Genomic DNA, 23451 nt, shown 5'->3' with positions numbered 1-23451 from the left:
GAGCGTTCCAGCCCTCCACCACTCTCTGGGTGAAGAAGAACTTCCTTACGTTTATACGGAATCTTTTCCCTTCTATTTTAGCGAGTGCCCTCTCGTTTTCTTCACCTTGGAGAGGGTGAACAATCTCTCTTTCTCTATTAAGTCAATTCCCTTCAATATCTTGAATGTTTCAATCATGTCCCCTCTCAGTCTTCTCTTTTCAAGGGAGAACAGGCCCAGTTTCTCTAGCCTCTTGTACGGCAACTCCCCCAGTCCCTTAACCATTTTTGTCACTTTTCTCTGGACCCTTTCGAGTAGTACTATGTCCTTTTTCATGTACTGTGACCAGTGTTGTGGAGGCAGTATTCCAGGTAGTGGCGTACCACGGCCCGGTATAACAGCATGATAACCTTGTCAGATCTGTTCGTGATCCCCTTCTTAATCATTCCTAGCATTCCGTTTGCCCTTTTCACTGCCGCCACGCATTGCGTGGACAGTTTCATTGACTTGTCTACAAGTACTCCCAAGTCTCTTTCCTGGGGGCTCTCTCCGAGTATAGTACCGGACATCCTGTATTCGTGCATATGATTTTTGTTACCGATATGCATCACCTTGCACTTATTCACGTTGAACCTCATTTGCCATTTTGCAGCCCATTCCTCGAGCGTATTTATATCTCTTTGTAGGTCTTTGCAATTCTTCTGTGTCCTCACTACTCTGAGTAACTTTGTATCATCAGCAAATATAATCACCTCGCTCGTCGTGCCAATTTCTAGGTCGTTTATAAATATGTTAAAGAGCACAGACCCAAGCACCAAACCCTGCGGCATTCCACTCGTGATGCTTTTCCAGTCCGAGTATTGTCCATTCACCTCCACACTCTGTTTCCTATCCGCCAACCAGTTTTTAATCCACGTGAGGCTCGCAATTTTTCAAAGTAGACGTTCATGCAGAACCTTGTCGAATGCCTTCTGAAAATCTAGATATACGATGTCAACCGGGTCACCCTCGTCTATCTGCCCATTTACTCCTTCGAAGAAGTGCAGTAAGTTTGTCAAGCAAGATTTTCCTTTGCTGAAGCCGCGCCCTGTATACATGCCTGCATACATGCCGTGCCTGCATACATGCCTGGAATAAACCACTTGAGTCCGTCTGCCACACCCCTTCCCTTGTTCAAAAGTACACTGAAAACCCACCTTTATGAGACAGCTTTCAATTGATAACCCTATTCCCCTCTGCTCAGCCAGCAGATTAACCATTCCCTCCAACAGTAACCCCTACCTTATCTTCATTGTTTAGACCAATGTATCACAAACTGGGTGCCGTGGCAAGGAGAGGAATGTCCTATAAGCTGACAGCCCGCACCAATAACTCTCCTAACCCTTCTGGCTGCGGCACCGGGTTTAGTGTGCCCCGATGCCAAAATGTTTGTGGGACACTTGTTTAGACTGTAAGCTCATTCAAGAAGGGACGGTCTTCTTTGTGACTCTGTAAATCTGGTAGCCCTCTAGAAATAATTTTGGTATAGTGGTACACAAAAAAATAAATAATAATAATTATTATTATTAGTAGTAGTAGTAATAGTTGGATATTAGCTACTTTTATTTTCCTTCCATCATTTGTATATTTAGCACACTTCTGAATTTTTGGTGTACCATTAATATGCAGTCCACCAAATTGTGCATTGTTCTACCTTTGGTCATACCATATAGAATATTCTGTACACTAAAGAATCCATATCTAGTTTTTATTGGTGCATAAGCTGCCGGCCACTGATGTCAACGAACATCTTCATTCCTTGACGCAATAAAAAGGGGAATGCAGGATTTAGTGCTACAATTACAAATATGCTGAATTCTCCACAAAATGCTATTTCCTTTGTTGTAAAAAGGAGAAGGGTTTTGTTTTAACAAGAGTACAATTGTATTGAGATGCAGGTCAACTGTACAGCTGAACGCCAGGTAGAGGTCATACGGTCTTACAAGACCCCAGTTAGCACTTACCATTAACCCTCAATCATACGCAAATATTTTTATAGCCTTATAAGTTATATTCTAACAATCCTTTCCCCAAATCCCACCTGTCAGCAGAGTCTAACAAAGGAGTCGGTCTAGCTTCAGAGAAATCAAATACCACCGCGCCCCCCCTCCCCCCCAAGCCATTCTAAGGTTGTTAACGATCAGTCCCACTGCAAGTCAGGAGTTGTGTTAATCATGAAAAGAAATCTGCCCAAATTTAGAGAAATGACCTTCACAATTCCCTTGATGGCTCTCCTACTTCTAAAGGCCTGAAACCTGAATAATTAAAAAAAAAGTTAGAGGAAAACAGTGACCAATTAAAACCATAGACCGGAAGATTACCCATGCAGCTGTGAATTCTTGACTTTTATCAGGTTACCTAAATATTCATACATAGAAGCTTCTATAGCAAAAAGTGAAGATGTCATCTTATCACTTTATAGTTACGATGGAAGTTACCTGACCTCTTAGTGCTGCAGGCTACCTTGGACATGTGAAAATGTTCCCTCAACCCACAAAAATGAATTATGTAAGAGTTTATAAAGTGGGCAAGATGCTTTTTATGTGCATAATACTTGAATAAAGGTGATAATTTTAAACTTACTGTTGGTGTCATTATTGTAATCCCAAGCTTCCACAAACAAGGTGTACGATCTCTGCAAAAAAAACAAAAACAAACCACAAGAAAGGAATGTAACACCTCAGTAAAACACATCTATTATGCTCTTACAAACAAAAATAAACTTGCTTACAATAGCTATCAGGTCAGAGGGGCCCAGCTAGATTCAAAATTCTTCCTCTCGAGATTATGCCAGTTTAAACTTACACAGCCAACGGATTATACATGATCCTCTCCTATCTCCCTTAAGCCACCCTATTCCAGTGTGACTGAAGACAGACCTTTCACCTTGAGCTGGTCATTGTCAATATTAATCCTGCTTAGAGTTAGCATATGTTCAGCTCTTCACAGTATACTGGTCATTAATTTTAATCTCATTTGGGAACATACAAAATAGATGAAAAGGTTTTTTTTTATTTGCTGTACTGAATTGCTGGCTAGATTAAAAAAAAGAAAGCATTTGTTTTCTACCAGTGAGGGGCATTACTAGGCTTTAGCAGAACAGTCCCTGGAGACTCTGCTCTTTTCACCACTTCTTTGAAAGTTTTGTCCGCACTAGACCATCACTTCTCCCACCAGTATCAGGTAACTGAAGGAAAGAGTGAGTGAATCCTAGTAAGCTTGGAGAGGGCAGGAAGAGGTGCTTTCTATCGCAGACAAAGGCCACAATCAAGCTGTTTGAATACCAAAATATGTGCGTGTGTCAAATTTACCAAACGCAGTAATCTGCAAATGTGACTTATGAACATTCCAAAAATCAGAAGTGTATAATATTCCTTCATTTGGGGGGGGGGGGGTTCTTACCTGTAGCACCCCTGGATGTCAGGTCTGATGCTTTAACCCAGTGCGTCGCAAACTTTTTCAGCTGCTGGCACGCTAACCTCATGCTGGAGGGCACCCGGAAATGCGTGGACTTAGATGTGATGTCATGCACGATGTCATCACACCGATGTCAAGCATGCGTGGATGTCCTCCAGCCATGGCCCTGATCCTCCTATTACCACCAGGGGGGGGAGGGGAGGGGTGCTGCAGAAGAAGAGGTGAAGAGAAGGAGCAGAGGTGCCTACTGACTAACTACAGGACGTGCCTCTCGCCGCGAGAGGCACATCCTGTAAGCAGTCAGCCGGTGCCTCTCCTTGCTGGCATCTGGGGGCACACCTGGAATCCTCCAGGGCACACTAGTGTGCCGTGGCACAGTTTATGATACACTGCTTTAACCACTAGGCTATCCTTCCGCTTCATTCTGAGAAGCTGCCAGCCAGCCACCTTCCCTCTCACTACCCTTTAGATCAGTGTCTCTCAAACTGTGTGGCCACACCACAGTGGTGTATCCCGAAGAGATTGTGGTACACCAAGAGATTCCAGAGTTTTACTTTATTTTTAAAAATTCCCTTCATACGTATACACTAGATTACATTGACAAGACTCCTGCATACACGACGTACACGTTATGAGAGTCTGTGTTGTGTGTAAAGATACAACTGCCCAGACAAGCATCATTCTTTGACGTAATCGGTCCTTGAAAATGTTAGTAAACTTTAGTTTTAGTTTTATTTTTTTATGCAGGAGCAACAAAGCAATTAAGGCTTTGTTACCATTTGGATCTTATATTTGCGAACTTGGATTTTCAGCTCTGAGAGAAATTAAAAAATGGACTGCAGACGGTGGATGATGAAATGTGTTTGCTCGTCAACTTCGAACTGCGCTTTGAGTTAATTTGTACTCAAAAAACAAGCACATCCATCGCATTGATCAGCAATTCTATTCTATGTACTTTAGTTTCACCGTTGTTAACTATTACCCATACACAGCTTAAAAAACTTCAAACAACTCACAAATTTAAATTTTTTGTTGGTTTAGCAATTTTATAAATTTCAGTTTCTAATGTGCTGCGAAAAATAATTTATAACGTGCCACTTTAGATCCTAGGCCAGCAGTAGAAAGGAAACAGGAGGAGAGTGTGGCAAACTACAGCCTCAGCACCCTGAGCTTGTGGGTTCAAATCCTGTGCTGCTCCCTGTGACCCTGGGCAAGTCACTTAATCCTCCACTGCCCCAGGTACATTAGAAAGATAGTGAGCCCACCAGGACAGATAGGGAGAATACTTGAGTACCTGATTTATAGCCCATTCTGAGCTTCTCTGGGAGGATGGGCTAAAAAAGAAATTGAATAAGTACATTAATTAAAAATAAATTTAAAAAAAACACCAGAGGGCTCCCACCTTTATTTTTGAGCCCTTGTATATGTTAGCTTTACAGAAACACTTAAAGCTGCATCAAGGTGATTCTATTCATATGAACACAAAAAGGGAGGATTTTCCCCTTAAAGGGTGGATAAGTTCTGATCCTATGACAGTAACATGGAATCATGAGATTTGCTTTAACATACACACACACTTGCAAGGCCAAATCTAGGTAGCATGCCATTTGTAAGAAATGCATGCTGTGATTCAACATTTTGCTACCAGAAACCAAACAGCCCAAGAACAAACACCTGTGAGGTATAGGCACGAAGCCCATTTCAAAGAGTTACTGCAAACTCGCTTCTCATGACTTGACAGAGCATGCAGTCTTTGAATGAAAACAGCCTGTGATAGACGCCGTCTTGGAATACAGCCTAAATATGTTTCATATTCAAAGAGCAGGATTCCATTGTGCTCACTGATAACTGTGGGAAAATGCTTAGAAGAGTAAGCAAAGTTAGGCAAGCTCGGGCATGTTATCTAACCTTCTACACGGAGGCTATCAGCCAAGACCCATTACTGCTTTTTTTTATTTTAAATATGAAAATTGCTGGACTACAGGAGGGCAGACTTCCTACGGAACCAGGAAAATGGCCCCTAGAAGTCCCAAAGCTTGCATCCCTGCTCTAAGGGTTTCCCAAACAAGCCAGGGAGTGGCACCATCCAAAGACATACATCTTCGCTTTCCAAATGCTGCCGATCCTCCCTCACACACCCCTTCAAGTCCCAGAAAGGTTAAGATTAATGATCATATCCAAAAGGAAGCCATGGCAAGCTGCCTCTGAACAGAGAAAGTGGCGTGGCCAGCTTAACTAGCAACTTTTGATTCTAATTTTTTTAAAAGTATAAATAGGGGATGTTCTCTTGATATTTACATCATGATCTTGAAGGTTATTTCAACCATAGACCACAAGGTTCCATTTAAAGAAGCCAACTCCTTTCCCCTCACCCAAAGAAGGGGGGGAAATTCTGTGTTATCAAACAGGTCTACAATGCAGATCCTCAAATTCTCCTTCCCTAAGCCACCCCTCCTCGAGGGCCGCAATCCAGTCGGGTTTTCAGGATTTCCCCAATGAATATGCATGAGTTCTATGTGCATGCACTGCTTTCAGTGCAGATTCATTGGGGAAATCCTGAAAACCTGACTGGATTGCGGCCCTCGAGGAGGGACTTTGAGATCCCTGCCCTACAACATTTCCAGAGACGAACAAGCTGGCCAAGTTCTAAGTTACCCTAGTGCAGGGTCAGGGTGGGGCATCTCGTATCTAAACATGAACTCAGTTTAGTCACCCTCACAATACTGCTCAGCCTTAGGAGCAAGGCCCAGATGCAGTAAAGTCAGCGACGATCACATTTGCTGACCAGCTGCAAAAAAACAGCTCACTCTATGGTTTTCTGCACGATCATTCACTCTCCAATCTGACCATACAAATAAGTTCATTAATATTGAAATGCTATGTAAACTAGCAGAGAGCTTAATGCTCTAACATGGCTTCCCGATGCACAAAAAAAAAAAAAAAGTGATCGCTTTTAGCGAGCCGAAAAAAGCGACTGGTCAAGACCAGTCACTTACAGGTCTTACTGATAGTTCAGCCTGAAATTAATATTTTATAACATTTATATCATAAAAAGAGTTTTTACAACAGCAGGGATGTAAACGTGCGTTATATGCGTGTTGTGAGCACGTGTATTTAAGGCGCATCTTACGCATTGCTATTAACAATGTAGAAAATATGAGAGGGCAGCAAAAACACAGGGTTAATGAGAGAAGGCTAAAATTTTCATTCCTGATGATTAAAAATATGTACAGGCTAGGCCAGAATTTATAGCACCAACCTCATTTAAGTCCTGCATTTGCATAGTCTGCTGCTATCTCTCTGCTACCACGCCTACACTAGACGTAGCAAACCTGGCACTTGGGTACAGTGTCGCTTTATCAACAGGACCATTCTGCGCATGTGTGAGCTGCTCTCACAGCAATCCATCGGACAGGAGAGATGGGGATTACGGCGAACATTCATGCAAACTTGTTAGTCCATCAACAGTTTCTTTCCGAAATTAGGCAAAAATTGGATCGCTGTGGACCCACGCTGTCTTTCCGATCCTGTTTAGTGCATCTAGCCCCAAGTCAAGGGCTTTCTACACCTACAGAACTACTAAAGTGGCAGCACATGCAAAAAAAGCTGCACGTCTGCGCGATCATTTAAATATACCAGAAAGACACATATGGGATTGAAGTATCTGGAAGACTATAGGGCTCCTTTTGCTGCAAAGGTCTAAATACATCGGTCCTTGTCAGCGGATCACCAGTGAAAGGAACCCACCTTGAGAAATAGTCATTAAGAGTTCATTAAAAAAAAAAAAAAAAAAAGCCCCTCTATCACAGTGCATAGAAACTAAGGAGGGCAGCAGGCAAACCTTTCAAAGGCTGGAACTCTACCATTCTCCACTCATCCCCCAGCCTCCCTTCACTGCTGTTTTTATCTCAACAATGAATACTTGCACTGCAGGTTTCATTTTTCCCATGCCCAGAATTGACCTCTGCACATCTTTAAATATATAAGCAAACTGCCACAAAAAAAAGACCATGCACCTTATTTAAAAGCAAGGTTTGACACCACTGATCAGTTGCAAGCTGTGATTAAGTCATACCCGATTAACAACTGTAAAATCGGTTCTTAAGCAGACTGCTCCCCCCCAAAAAACAAAAAACAACCCACACAGAGCAGGAGTGATTTTCAAATTCTTGCTTGTAGTTAGGTGAAGAGGCCAACTAGATCTGGCCATTACTGAGGGACAGGTAAGCATGATACCAACCCACGAAACAGGCTTTATAAGGGATCAAGTGTAGCATGCACACTGCCTCATAACAAAATTAACTACCATATCCAAAAAAAAAAAAAAAAATGCCTGCCTTAAAGCTATGTCTACACAGCTCAGTCAGGAAAAAAAAAAAGCGGGGTGGGGAGGAATTATGCAGAGAAAGGTGTTACAACATAGTCCACTCTAATTCTGTAGAATGTGCCGAGCAGCATAAAATGGCAGTTACCTAGAGCAATTATATTTCTCCATGCTGTAAAATGATATTTTGGCCGGCTCAAATATTAGACCAAGCTGCAGAGGTTTATTCCTGTGGCCTTTTTTTTTTTTTTTGGCGCACCTCTGCTATTTTACAGGATTGAGGCTTTTTTTTTTTTTGCATGTGCTGTCACTTCAGCAGAGAAAGTCAGAAACATGTGTGTGTACAAGACCCCAACGCATACCCATAACAGAGGGGAGGGAAATTAGTGCATCTCCTAAATCCATGCATTCTGGTCAGTAAAAACCATACCAAGCATTATCACATAATAGACCAGCTGACTCCCTAGAAGCACCCTGCACACCAGATTTGTGTTCCACTTCCTGGTGACAAAGGAATGTAAGCTTTTTGAGATATACCGCCACGGACAGAGAGCACATGCTCATACCCTTGATCTGCCAAGACTCTGCCCATATTAAATTAAAAAATTTAATCTGGACATTTACCCCCCTCTTTTACAAAGGTGCGCGCTAAATCAGTGCGTGCGTTAACCGCTAATGCATCCATAGGATAACATGCACGTATTAGCGTTTAGCATGCACTAAAAAAGCTTAGCGCACCTTTGTAAAAGAGGGGGTTACAGTCAGCTTTAACCAATAAGTTCCAAGGCAGATTTCTTACCAAAACTGCTGGTTATTCCCGATCATTTAATTAATAAGAACATAAGACTAGCTTTACTGGGTCAGACCAAAGGTTCATCTAGCCCAGTAGCCCGTTCTCACGGTGACCAATCCAGGTCACTAGTACCTGGCCAAAACCCCAAAGAATAGCAACATTCCATGTTACCGATCCAGGGCAAGCAGTGGGTTCAATTCCTACTACAGCGCCTCGTGATCATGGGCAAGTCACTTAACACTCTATTTCCAGGTACAAAAAACAGATTAAGCCCACTAAGAACAGAGAAAGTACCTGCATATCATGCGTACAGCCCTGCAAGTCTTGTAGGGAGGAGAATATCAAGTTTATTAAGGCTTGATATACCACTTTAATTTACAAAGCGGTTTACATCATACAGATTTTATGATAAATTATTAAAATTAATGGGAAGTGACATACAAGATGTTAAAAACAGCCTAATATAATCAATCAATCTTAATATAATTGATGAAAAAAACTGTAAAATATCTGCAATTTTATTAATTGTTAGGGAATTCCATGCTTCTGGACCAACTATCTAAAATGATCTCGTTCTCCTCATATTTATGTTTATTGGTATTTGATCAACACCTTTCAACAGGTACAACCCAAAGTGATTGTATGAAGATTTTGTCTACTATCTGTTGTTTGTTTCCCCATTTTATATTTTAGCTTTTTATTTGTACAACGCTTTGAATGTTACGATAAGCGTTCAATCAAATTTTTAATAAACTACGAAACGATGATTTACAAAACTAAAAACAGTCCATCCCTTCAGCTACTTAATGATAGCTGAATTTCATTTGCTGAGCATAGTTTCTGTTATAAGGATTAAAGAACATTATAAAATGGTTTTGATATTCTAATCAACAAAAAATGAAGAAAACAAAAAATTTGTCCAAAAAACTCATACGAACAGAGAACAAAAATAGAATCAAGTAAACATTAAACTACCAGACCTTATGTTTACTTGATTCTATTTTTGTTCTCTGTTCATAATTTGATATTCTAATGACAACCTATATTAAAAAAAAAAAAAAAGTAACCCTTGCCTTCATTGGGAGCCATTGCAATTTAACCCCCACCATACCAATTTCACTGCTATATTTTGCTTTTCTAATTATTGCAATATTCGTCTGAGTCTAAGTGGGAAATGGAAAATATGGAGAAAACCTGGGAGAAAGATGAGCATAAACTAGGAATAACCTGAGGCCTACCCACCCCACTGGCTCATCTTAGAGACTACTATAACCTCATTCCTTCCAGCTTCACTCAGAGTTACCCCTTTCCTAAATAACCTGCAGATTAGAGCATAAAAACCTTGTAGAAAGCCAAACTAAGGTCCATTGAACCCAACATCTCTAAAAGTGGCCAGTCTGGGACACAAGTACCTCAGAAATGGCAGAAAGTAAATCTATTTCCCATAAATCCTTTCCAGAGAGGAGTAATGGCTCTCCCAGGTTTATCACCAATAAGTTTAAAGACTGTCTCCAGAATTTACTCTATCCTCTTTTGAATATGTTAGTTGTTTTGACCACATCTATCAACAGATTTCATAGTTTAAAATGTGCAGCATTTAGTTCTTCCAGTCATACCACCATTGTTTAAACCTAACACACTTATGGAGAAATTTGTATTTATTTAGTAATTTGGACAGCAGAGGGAAGATAAACCTCAGTCAGTCTCGGTCATGAGGCCTGCCTCAGTAAAAGGACCATATACAAATAAGAGGAGGAAAGAAGAATTTTGCCTCAACACTATCGCAGAAAACTAGAAACAAGAAGCAAAACAGATATCAGAATATCAACCAAAGGAACTCTTTATTAAGTCAATAGAACAAAAGTCATAAAAATAGATGCAGTCTATAGTTTAATGTCCATCTTGATACAAGTACATCCAAGTCTAGGTCATGCCTAGATTGTCCCAACAGGGATCCTGGTTTCGGCATCCGTAGATGCCTTCATTAGAGGATGAATGGACACTGCCGTAAGGGACTGCAAAAACCGGCAGGACACCGACAACAGTCAAAACACGATGAGAGCGTCTATGAGGGCAAAAACGCACCAAAAAAGTAAACCAGTAAAAGGACCAACAGTTTTTCTTGGAATGGGCTCTTAACTCAGATCTGTGGGTGATTGAAGTAATACAGAAAGGATAATGCCTTGGAGTTCACAAAACCCCTCTTCAATATCCTTAAAGTCTCTATGGCTCAGCTGCCAAGAGAATGCCAAGTTCTCAACCAGTGCCTTTCTCCTACAGCGAGATGCTATTATGCTGCCCTTTCTGGTGGAACAAGGTCAGGGTAGTTCTTCCATTATTTCATAGTTCCTGGGAAAGAAGGGACATTGATCCAGGACCTCAAGAGTGTCTATGTAGTACTGAAGGTTTTAAAGCTTTACATGAAAATATTGTCGTCCATTATTGGAGCAGTCAAGCAGAAGGAAATTCTTTACCTCTTTAAGTCTGGTAGAGGCATATCTTTACATTTCCAATTTGCCCAGACTATAAATCTCTCTGGTGGTGTCATGTGCAGGCATTTTCAGTTTTGGACACTGCCCAGAACCTTCTTGAAGGTACTAGCAGTGGCTGCAGCATTTCTACGAAGAGAAAGGATAAGGGATACAGGTCCAACCCTACCTAGGCTAGTTCATCTGAGCCATTTCACATGACAAGGCCAAGGTGGGACAGGGGACTTAGATTTGAATGAGCCAGATGGCCTTCGTTCACCAACAGATCGAAGGCCTGGGCAATTCAGCTGGCACTAGTGGCTTTTTGCCTCCAGCTGGAAGCAGTTAAGGTGTGTAACCAAAATGGCCTACAACAAAAAGTAAGGAGGAACAAGAAGTGCAATAGAGATTAGACCACCGTTTCAGAGGTTGGAAGAGCATTTAGTAGCCATTTTGGTGGTTTACGCTGCAGGCTATACATTCAAGTCGAAACACCGTAGACCCAGACAAATGGTAATTGAGGTATCAAGCCTCTTGGATTCTGATGAAACTTTGGAGCCCAGTGGTGTTTGGCATTCTGTTGAGAAGACATGAGACCAAAATTCCCAAGTTTTTCAGTCAAAGGGAGAAAAGGCACCCAAGGCATCGTTTATTACTTCAGAGGTGACCACAGAAGCAGCTGATGTATGTTTTTTAAATGTGTAGCCCAAAAAACTCGGATATTGTGAAAAATCAATAATATTAAGAAAACACTTTCACAAGAAAAATGCACAATGTCTGATGGATAGAAGCAGCACAGTTCAGGCTTAATTACAAAATGCAATTGAAAAATAGGAGGAAAAAGCCTCAGACTGGACCCTCCCACCGCCACAAGAGGTGGTTAGGCATTAACCTCATTGGCAAAAAAACTCCATTTTTGGTGCAAAGGATAAAGGCCTAGTGCGTTGCTGTTTTGTGCTAAAAGATAGAATAAAAGAAAGACTTTCAACTTATCTTCTACAAGCTTTTGAGCATCGGGGCCAGAGTAACAGATTTTCATGAGGAACCTAGCTCATTGTGCAAGGTGTGATTGTTGATGCCTCTCTGTCTGGCCTAAGAAAGGGGTTGAAGATACAGTAGCTAGTTCTGTGGCTTCTTGAGCTCTTCCTGTGTTTAACAAACTCCTTGACTATGTCTAAGAGGAGAACATTTCCTTTGGGTTTAGCACTCCCAATCATTTTGAAATGTTGGTTATCAGTATTAAAAAGGGTCTCCAAGTTGCGTAGCATGTTCTCCCTCACTCTACTTGTTGAAGGAGACTGATTATGTGTCTCATTTCTCTATAGGCAGGTGTTAAAGGAAAATACATTTCAAAAGTTAATTTGTGTAATATCTCAGAGGATGGTCAGTGACATCATCTGATAGTACTATATTTGTTAAAAAATGTGTGAAAAACACATTCCCATCCTGGCTGGGAATGTATCAAAAATGCCCAGCTCATTTAGTCCTTCTACACAAAAAGTGTTTTATTACAAGCCATATTTTCAGCACAGTTCCTGTATAACAATGCTCTCTCTTGGAGGTGGGTAGTTGTGACTTATCTTCCTGAAAATCCCATACTCATGCTATTTGTTTCAAATTCCTCCTGACCTCCTTCCAATCCGCTTTCTCACTTGCCAAACAAGATCACTTGCCTGAATGACTCTCAGCTCTATCCCTTGCTTCCTCTTTGCCACAAAGAACTCCCTACTCAAGGTCCACACACCTCCAACCCCTCCCTACCTCCAACCCTTCAGTCACTCTTCCCCCAGATTATGGCCGAGTACTTCTATGGCAACGTTCATAAAATTAACGAGTTCTCAACCTCCCCTAACCCACTCTAACCCCCCTCCCCCAATACACACACACTATCTTCCTTTCCTGAAATTACTGAGGAGGAAACAGCACATTTTCTTTCCTCCTTCAAATTCACCTGTTCTTCAGATCCCATCCCCATGCATCTACTTACCACTATCTCTCCTATTATCATCCCCTCTATCTGCTATATCCTCAACTTATCACTCTCCACCGCCTTCAAACATGCAGTTGTTACACCACTCCTCAAATAAAAACAAAAAAAAAAACCCAAAACAAACACACCTCACTGGACCCTACCTGCCCATCCAACTATCATCCTGTCCCCTCCTCCCCTTCTTATCCAAGCTACTTGAACGTGCTGTTCACCACCGTTGTCTTGAGTTTCATCTCAAGCTATCCTTGACCCGCTTCAATCGGGTTTTTACCCTCTTCAAAACTATAAACTGCCCTTACAAAAGTCTCCAATGACCTGCTCCTGCACAAATCCAAAGGCCTCTATATGCCATCCTCACCCTTCTTATCTATCCACAGCTTTTGACACGGTAAACCACCATCTACTCATTGATACACTGTCCTCGCTTAGATTTCAGGGCTCTGTTATTGCATGGTTATCTTCCTATCTTTTCCATTGCACCTTTAGCATATGCGGTAGTGGATTTTCTTCCACCACAATACCACTGTCAGTCGGTGTACCTCAGAGCTCTGTGCTAGAACCACTATCCCCCCATCTACACTTCCCTTGGTGCTCTATTCTCCTCCCATGGCTTTCACCTTTATGCCGACAACTCACTGATCTCTCGCTACACCTGAAATCTCGACATTCAGTCCCAGGTTTCAACTTGCTTGTCTGACATCGCTCTACCTGGATGGCTCACCGCCATCAATTAAACACTTCCAAGACTGAGCTCCTTATCTTTCCACCCAAACCTCTCTCCTCTTCCCCTGTTCTCTATTTTCGTGAGCACCACCCTCATCCTCCCTGTCTCATCAGCTCACAACCTTAAGGTAATCTTTGACTCATTTCTCTCATTCTCTTCACATATCCAACAGACTGCCAAAACCTGTCTTTTCTTTCTCTACAATATTGCTAAAATCAAACCCTTCCTTTCTGAGTGCACTGCCAAGACCCTCATCCATACCCTCATCACCTCTTGCCTAGACAACTGCAATCTGCTTCTCACTAGCCTTCCACTAAACAATCTCTTTCCCCTTCAATCTGTTCAGAACTCTGCTGAACACCTCATATTCCGTCAATGTTGCTATGCCCACATTACCCCTCTTCTCAAGTCACTTCATTGGCTCCCTATCCATTTTCACATACCGTTCAAACTCCTCTTACTGACCTACGAGTATATTCATTCCGCAGCTCCTCAGTATCTCTCCTCTCTCCCCACACTCCCCCCTCCCCACCCCGAACTCTGCTCATTGGACATTTCTTTTATCTGTATCCTTCTCCTCTATGGCCAACTCCAAACTCTGTCCTTTCTACATTGCTGCACCTTATGCCTGGAACAAACTGCCTCACTCGGTACATCAAGTTCCATCTCTGGAAGTATGCAACTCCAGACTCAAGTCCACTTCCTTGAAGAGGCTTTCAATTCCAAACTCCAACCCAACTTCTAAAGCACCAATATCTGTCTAATTATTCCCTCTCTAATTCCCCAACCTGAGCATAGCGTATTGATGCACTTTCTTGTCCAGTTTGTCTGTCGTGACTAGATTGTAAGCTCCTTTGAGCAGGGACAGTCTCTTCTGTGCTTTGATGTACAGCATTGTGAATGTCTAATAGTGCTATAGAAATGATTCATAGTAGTAAAAAAAAAAAAAAAAATGGGGCCAAGGATGGGGGTTGACATCTGGCCCAATACCTTCAGCTTTGGAAGCTTATATCATGTTGGACTAAGGCAATTATATAAAATTCCCTTTTGAGTATATTATGGATTCTGTTGAACCTGGATAAGAGACAATACAACAGGTTCAAAGTGGGAGATCACTAATGTTGTCCTGGTTAAAAAAAACCTCAAACACACCCACACACCACAACAAAATACACAGACCACATGCTCTTGCATAAAAAGGACTTACGATTCCTTAACTTACAGGCCAATGCTCAGAACTCCTCAGAACTCAGAATTTTAGATGGCAGGAGAACACCGCGGGAACAATGCAATAAAAATAACTTCCTAATGTTCAGCATGAATAGCAAGCAAATCTTATGCATGCTATTAGTGCTGAATCTTGTGAAGTTATTTTTCAGAACCTACCTTGCTCATGCGCACAAGTGCGGGCTCAGGCTATCAGAATTTCACTGTTCTCGTTTTCTTAGAAATGGGGTAGCACCTCGGATTTTGTGGGAGCCAGCAGCAGGGTGATGTTGCAGCAGCACCTTAGCTTTTAGTGGGAGCCAGTGGCAGGATTCTGTCTGGGGGGGGGCATCTGCCAAGTTTCAAGTTTATTTTTAGCTTGATATACCGACTTGGAAAGGAAAGAACAGGCTGTGGGCAGCAAGGCGACTTTGCCCAGCAAACAGAAATCCAATCCTAATGCCAGATTTCAGCTGGCATTAAGGTTTCAAACGGTAAGGGCAGAGTATGTGTGTTTCTGAGAATCAGGAGGAAAACTGCATGCGACTACCATTTGCATTTTAGCTGTGCTGATCTTGTGCACCCACGCTGCCCTGCACGGGTGGCCTTTGAACATGTGCGCAGCCTAACGCTGGTGCTAGACCATCGTTAAATTGCCTCTCGTGGCGGCGTTTAAGTTCTGAACATCAGTCTGTTAGCTCTGCTGGCAGACATCTTTGGGCAACTATGGTTTGGTTATTTTGGGTCCTGGTTCCGATATTACCAAAATCAGCAGATCAGAATGACCAGGCCAAAGCCGTCACCTTCTCTCGCGTCTTACTGGAGAAAATTTAGAAGCTTTAGTTTGGAATTTTTTCATAAGGCAAGAATTTCTATCAATTTATCCTCTACAACATTCAAAAAGATCTTTTTGCTACGTTTATGACTAAAGTTTTCAAAAAATATTTTTTAAAAAGCACCAGTTTCATATGGGATGCTTTTCAATTAAAATTTTTTTAAATCATGATTAATAGCACAATTAAATAAATAAAAATACTGGTACCCGCAGCTCCTTGCCACTGGGCAATTTACTTAACCCTCCACTACCCCAGGTACAAACTACTACTACTACTACCAGATGTATGCAGCACTGTACAGGGTCACAAATAAGACCATCCCTGCTCAAAAGAGCTTACAATCTAAATAGACACAAGACAAACAGAATGCCGGGATGGTTAATCTGCTGACTAGGGTGGTGAACAGTGGACAATAGGGTTATGGATTGAAGGCTTTATCAAAAAAGGTAGGTTTTCAGTCTATTTTAAACAAGGTAAGGGACAGGGCATGACGGACAAAATCAGGTAGTTTATTCCAAGCATAAGGGGCAGCTAGATGAAAGGAACAAAGTCTGGAATTAGCAGTGGAGAAGGGTACAAATAAAAGCAGCTTATCTGAGTAACGGAGTTCTTGGGGAGGTGTATAAGGAGAGATACCGAGGGGCTGTGGTATGAATACACTTGTAGGTTAGTAATAGGAGTTGGTTCAGAACTCTCCACTCGACTATCTCAGAAACTGATGAAATTTTTTTCAAGGGATATATTGGGACCTCTAATAAAGGTATCTAAAGTTTTGGGGCATGATCTCAACTAAATCCAGAGTTAGGGGCCCCTTTATCTGGGCCACTCTTTTTGCATCTGCGGAAAGAGTCAGGCGGGGTACCCCTCCTTGAAATTGGAGCAACTGACATGGAATTACCCAACTGTATGCAAAGGCGGATAGGGAGCCAGTGAAGCGATTTGAGGAGAGGCGTAAGGCGAGCGTAGCAAGGTTGACAGAAGATTAGTCCTGCAGCTAAGTTTTTGCACATATTGCAGAGAGGAGAGGCAGTTCAGCGGGAGACCTGTTAGAATTAAGCTGCAGTAATTTTAAGTGTTTGAGGTCAATTGTAACCACAGAAAGGTGGTATATCAAATACTATCCCACTTCCCTAAAGGGCTGAATCTCCCTCCTGCCCCTGGATTCAACATCTCTCCCCTTTCTTCAGGTCCATTCTCTCTTTCTTTCCCAGAGTCCAATTTTTTTCCTTCCTTCCTCCCACTTCCATTATCCAACAGCTCCCCTTCCTTCCCCACCACTCCCATGAGCAGCGACACAAATTTGGTGGTAAGCAGCACTTTCTCATGGTTGCTGGAGCTGACAACTCTAGTTCTGCAGCTCACCCCCACCCTCACCCTGGGGTTTGGCATCTGCTCTCCTCAATTCACCTTCCTCTGACATTTTCTGTACGAGCAGGATGGGGTCAGAGGAAAAGCTTCAGATCAGGGCACAGGCAAATGTATGTGCAACACTGCTACTGCCAGGAATAGGACAGGTGCAATATTGAATTCCACCAAGGACAGGGATCGGGAGTAGAAGAGAGCAAGAGAAAGATGTCTGGAGGAAATAAGAGCTGCAATGCGATTGCAATTTTAAGAAATAATTAAATGCATTAAATCACCGAATTAACTGTGATTAACCTGCAGCCAAATATACCGTATATCTCAATCTCACACACCGAAAAAGTTTCGGGCAGACTTATTTTTGTTAATCTAAAGTTATTCTTTTAGATAAGGGGGTCCTAAAGAAGTTGTAGATCCTGGGCCATCCCGTGACTAAATAGAAACCTACAGAAATAAGTAATAGTAGTTAACCCTTTCAGGACCAAGGGACATATTTGTCCCATAACTTTAAAATCCTATAAATTTTGATTGGGATAGTCTACAGTTCTAAATTTGATATGTACGGATTCCATATGATACTGCCTTTATGTAAACAAACTGGTTCCGACATTCATTCATTAGCGTCGTTGCTAGATTGACGAGAAGATTCACTTGCCACACTGTCCATAAGCCAGAAGTGTGATTTTTTTAAATAAAAATAATGATATTTCACAAAAAAAAAAATCAATTTTTTGGCATCTGCAAGCCCTTTTTACCATAAAAATGTCATCAAAACCACAAAAATTGGCCTACGATCCTTATGGTCCTGAAAGGGTTAAGAGGCACTCGAGTTCATTCGCATTGCATTTATTGCTCTCTGCGGTTCTGTAGTCTTTACCGCTTTTGTGTTTGATCCTTTTCTATAGGTGCCAGTCCCCACCCCCCTACCCAATTAATGCCTTTTTCTTCCATAACTTATGGAGATCCTTAATGCACAGTAAGCGTACCTGCTTTCTGCATTAGTAAGAGCATGTGCAAAGTTCCATCCATTAATGGTAAAGTGTGGTCATGGCCCATGACCCCCCTAACATGATCCGAAGTTAACACAAGAACTAGCCAGTGGGATAACGGTACTTGTGCTAATTCACACACTGGCCACTCAGTGCAAGGGCCCTTATGTTTTCCTGTATATATTTTTTTCTGAAAATAAATCCTAGCATTTATCTGGCACCATGGGGAGGGGTAAAAATGAGATAAAAGGAAGTGTGCCCCGTCTTGCATAAGCTAACAAGGTTTTCAACATTAGGTTTTGCTTTTAACCAGGAGAACCTTTTTATGCTTTTACCATAAACATTATAAAGAGTTCAGCAAAACATCAAATATTTTTCTCCTAAACCAGTGGGCTAGAAATGCCATTGCAAAGCAAATGAATGTTTACAGATGCAATGGATCATTAAAGGTGCAAAAGGCTTCCTTTCGGAGACCTCAATCCTACCGATTTACACTGCTTGCCAAAAAGATGTGTTGGACTTAAGCTCCTTTTAGAAGAGACACCAAAAAAAGTCTCACCCCAAAGTCGTTCTGAAGTCTGCATTTACTGCCTTCCAACAAAAACGAAGGTCAGCTTTAATTCCATCACTTTATGAACTAAGTTTTGTTTTCCTTACCCATGCTGCACATGTGACATGACAGTCAACATGCCTTCTTTTTTGATGATCACAAGAAAATTAAGATTTTTTTTGGCTCTGGTGCGAGAACCATTCTGACACATAATTGTGTTTTGAATTCTACATCCTATCTTTTTAAAGCAACAGCTGCCAGGAACATCTTCCCCTTCACAAAAAAAAAAATCGAGCCAGTAACTGTAGTCAAGAACTCCTCGACCACACAGCTACCTTCCTCTCTTGCCAAACAAAGGACGCAGAACTAGTGTTATTCAAACTATGTGGATGTTACATGCAGTATACCAGGGCTCCTCTACTGTAGGGAGTGTCCTGCACAAACACAGAATGTGCTGAAGTGGTCATTGCATGACCACAGTCCATGGCTAGCCTGTGAGCTGGGTTATATCGAGTCTACTGCTGCTTCCTGTTGCTTGTCCCGTAGGAGCATTATTTTTGGATTGCCCCATTATGTTCTGTAATCTTCACTGCAGTCAGTGTGACCACACTATTGTTCTTAGTTAATATTAGCAGTCACTGCTTCTGTCCGGGTGCCCAGACTACAATGTAATTCTCCAGCCACAAGGCCAGCATGAACCAATACCAAGGATGGGCAATTACGGTCCTTGAGGGCCACAACCCAGTCGAGTATTCAAGATTTCCACAATGAATATGCATGAAATTGATTTGCATACAATGGGAGTAATTCATGCAAATTAATATAATGCATATTCATTATGGAAATCTTAAAATTCTGACTGGGTTGTGGGCCCTTAATGACCACGATTGCCCACCCCAACCAAACAAAGCATTTGGAAACTTTAAAAAAGTGGATCCTACAATGGTAGCACTGAGCTATCAGGCTGTTAGCATTGTATATGTGGGTTCTGTGCCTAAGGCCAACCTGCTTTTTTGGCCTCTGAGGGGGCAGAGTCACTGGGAAGGAAAACTCTACATGGACTATACAATGAAATGATCTGCCCAAGTCTGGTCCTCGAAATCTACTGGCAGGCCAGGTTTTCAGGATACCCACAACGAACATGCATGAGAGAGATTTGCATACCAAGAAGGCAGTACAGACAAATTTCTCCCTTGCACATTCATTGTGGATATCCTGAAAACCTGGCCTGCCAGTAGATCTCGAGGACCGGACTTGGGCAGCCCTGATCTACACGAAGGGGGAGAGGAGGTAGGGAAACTTAAGAGGTAGCAGTTAAGGCCCAAAGTGCCATAACTATAGCCTTAGCAACTGCATGGCAGTTGTTTTTAGGTCTGTGCCCCGACAGTGTGTGCAAAACATGGTCTATGTTGGCCAACAATCCTGTTACTATAAAGATAAGTTGATATATTGGAGGTTTTAATATCAATTAATTTGACTTCCAAAAAATTATATAAAAACACAAATGTTGTTGGCAATAAATATGTAGCTATAAGGACAGATGATGAGTTTAGCCAAGGCACAAAGCTGTGTACCTTGTGTGAAGTCCCACTACCAAGGTCCTTAGGCGTTAAGAATATTGGTGGTGTTCACATTTGAGAATATTTAAATTGCCGGGGTTCTAATATTTCACAATAACCACAGCAAAGGTGTATTCAGTGGACATATCCTGAAACCTGGCTTGTTTGTCCAAAAAGGGCTGCATTGCAATTTTAAATTGATCCCAACTGCAAAGGGCATGCAGGATTTGAGCCAAATGCTAATTAGTAACGGGTCTCATGCCCTCATGAAATCTCACTTACCCAAAGAACACAAAATCAAAATGTCAATGTTCAACCAAAAATCTCAAGGCTCCCTTCTCCATTCATTACTTCACCTGTTTAAAGCATCCTACTGATCATTAAATGCACCAGTTACAAAAGGGTGGCAAGGTTAATAGAGAATACCGAGCAGCTAGCCAAGCACAACAGTCAGGTTCACCCAGAGCAAGCCTGAACAAGAGGCCTTTTTCTACTTATTTACCTTGAGTGCACAAGAACTGGGGTAATCTGGTCTAGGGTTCTAAAGGCCTGACTATTCACAAAGCACTAACCATTTCTCTTCGCATTCTTCAAAATCTTTTATCCTCGGAACACCATTCCGAACACACTTTGTACAGCTGACAAGCACAAAGGTATTGCATTACACAGTTCTGAACTAAATGTGTGCCAAAAACATGACCAGTAGCATCATAGCTTAGAAAACACTATACAAGAACTTTTAAAGTGACCCAATTACACACAAAACATATTTTATCACAAGCAAACAGAAAAACTTAATACTAACATTTTTCCTCCAAAATTACTTGCAACCTTAACTTCTGAAAAGTCCAAAAAGTGTTCTAAATTCAAGTACTGTACTCACATTCTCTAATCTGCTTTAGGCGTACCTACCAGGACTGGGACCCACCACATGCTCTTATACACTATTTCATTGTTAATTATTCCCCCTTCTAGGTTCTTCTCCTTGGGTCAGGACAGGCAACAAAGAGCAGACCAGCAGCAAGTGAGCCCTGCAGTAGTGGCGGCTCCTCAGAATGTCTGCTTCCTTCTGGAACAGGAAGGACTCTGGGAGAAGAAGAGTAGTGACAGAAGTGGTAACAGCAGTAGCCATAAACTATATCCCAATGTTACCACTGCATTCTATTCTGCCATCACTCAAACAAGAGGAACAATCTTTCCTTCATCCTAGGGTAAGACATGTGCCACAAGTATGATGCCCTGTCTTCAAACCAACTGGAAAGTTCACCAGCTCGAGAACAAAATATTGTACTTGCTCCACGAGTCTGCCTGAATGCAGATAAACCCAGGTGCTTATATTCTGCCCATACTTTGAAAATCTAGGCATGTTACAATATGCCCATTGGGCATTTTTATATTTATTTTTTGTAATCACTATTGTGCATACACTGTTTAACATACTGCTTTTTAACTGTAGCACACTTTTTTATGCCATTGACACTTTACTTAGCACAGGCACTTTTTGCCATTGACACTTTATCTTACAAGTCTTGGGAGATTATTTGCTGCATCCCAGGAGTGAATGGTTGAAAGGGTATTTGCTTACTCACTTATTTTCACAGATTTGAGGTCTCTTTTTTTACACTAAGGACAACATGATGTATGAGGCAGCCTTTATCTAGACTTGGTCTAGGTGATGCAAGTCATCGAAAAATTACTGCCTGAGCCTTTAACTCATACTGGGCGCCTTTTAAATGGCTCATACTGATGTCCACTGGAGTAACGGTGTTTAAATTAGAGATTTGTTTAACTAACCAACTAAAGCTGAGTTTCATTATCATTGAAATTTTTCCTTTCAATCTTTTTCTTTTGGGAAAATTTTGACTGTGAGCCAATTATTTTTCTTTTCTGAGATTTAGTTTGGACTTTATTGGCTTCTAAGTCCTTAAGGGTTTTAGCGGTTTAGCTACAATATAAACTAGGCATCTATCCCTAAATAAATATGATTTATAAACTTTTGGAATAAGTTGTGTGTTCAGTTATCTAAAAAATAAAACCCCGAGTTCTAAATCGTTTCAAAATAAAACTGACTGACAAGAAAAAGATGAGGCATACGAGTATCAAGACCCTTGGCAAATATAAAATTAAAGGATCCTCTTACCAGAAGATATGGTTATCATTGAACCCATTTAAGATGGAACCAGACCATATAAAAAATTTTAATCACACATCCCGACTTAAGGAAAAAAAAAAAACACTCAGGCCTTGACAGGCAATCAATGCAGAGAAACAACAATCCAAGGAAGCCATAAGCAATGGTGTGTTAATGATCTCACTGAATACATCTGTACTGGCTTTTGTGACCCTGCATCATGTCTGAACATGGTCAAGGCTTTTAAGCATCATAAAGAACATTGGTGCCTGAACTGCTAGAGCTATCAGGCAAGAGGGTGAGCAAAGAAAAGTAGGCCTCTCCCCCCCACATATATACCATTTATCTGTCTGGAGAAAGGAATTTCAAAAACGGTTTACAAAAGTGTTGCATACATAAAATTTTGCAACAGATGAACACAAGTAATCGAATCCTTCAGAAGATCAGGGAACAGGAAAAATCACTAAAAGAAATGCATTTACAAACAATTGTGTTTTAAGTAGTCTTCTAAATGTACTCCTATCACTACATTTCCATATTTGCCCAACAAGGAGTTCCACAATCTTACCCCTGCACAACAAAAGGTCATTGCATTGGTTTCCATGTATTTTGGATTAACATTCACTTTCAGCAGTGCAGAATTTTCAGAGCACAATGATCTTTTTGGTTGGTAACTAGTCATCTTGTTCTTAAAGAATTCAGGGATCGTACCATATAAAAACTGATGACAAATCATCACTGCTTTCTAAATGCAACGGGCAGCCAGTGTAACTGTCGAAGATAAGGTGTAATATGTTCATATCTCGACGTTCCCATTATCAATCTGGCTGCTGCATTTTGAACCACCTTCAATGCCCTGCACCTGGTTTTGGTTATTCCAAGGTATAGCACATTGCAGTAGTCAAGCCTCGAAAGAACCATCGCCTGCACAACAGTACGGAAATCAAAAGGAGACAGCATTGGCTTCACTCGATACAATAAATCCATGAATGAAATACTTGAATCCATGAATGAAATAAAAGACTGAGCTGCCTGGTCTTGATCCAAAGCTTCTGTACTGGTCATAGGCTCCACCCTTCCCACT

General features: G+C 41.4%; 1 protein-coding gene across 1 annotated transcript in view; it reads right to left on the bottom strand.

Moving 5' to 3' along the window:
- The window catches only part of JAG1 (jagged canonical Notch ligand 1), a 77458-nt gene that overhangs the window by 43249 nt on the left and 10758 nt on the right, over positions 1-23451 (bottom strand). Inside the window, exon 3 of the mRNA XM_033938333.1 lies at positions 2602-2653. Within this exon, the coding sequence (XP_033794224.1) occupies positions 2602-2653 (52 nt within the window). The remainder of the gene's footprint in view (positions 1-2601; positions 2654-23451) is intronic.

This window comes from Geotrypetes seraphini, chromosome 3 (genome assembly GCF_902459505.1).
Source record: "Geotrypetes seraphini chromosome 3, aGeoSer1.1, whole genome shotgun sequence".
In the NCBI taxonomy this organism is placed as follows: Eukaryota; Metazoa; Chordata; class Amphibia; order Gymnophiona; family Dermophiidae; genus Geotrypetes; species Geotrypetes seraphini.
The sequence above is the reverse complement of the archived record's forward strand: the minus strand, read 5'-3'. Positions and strand labels throughout refer to the sequence as shown.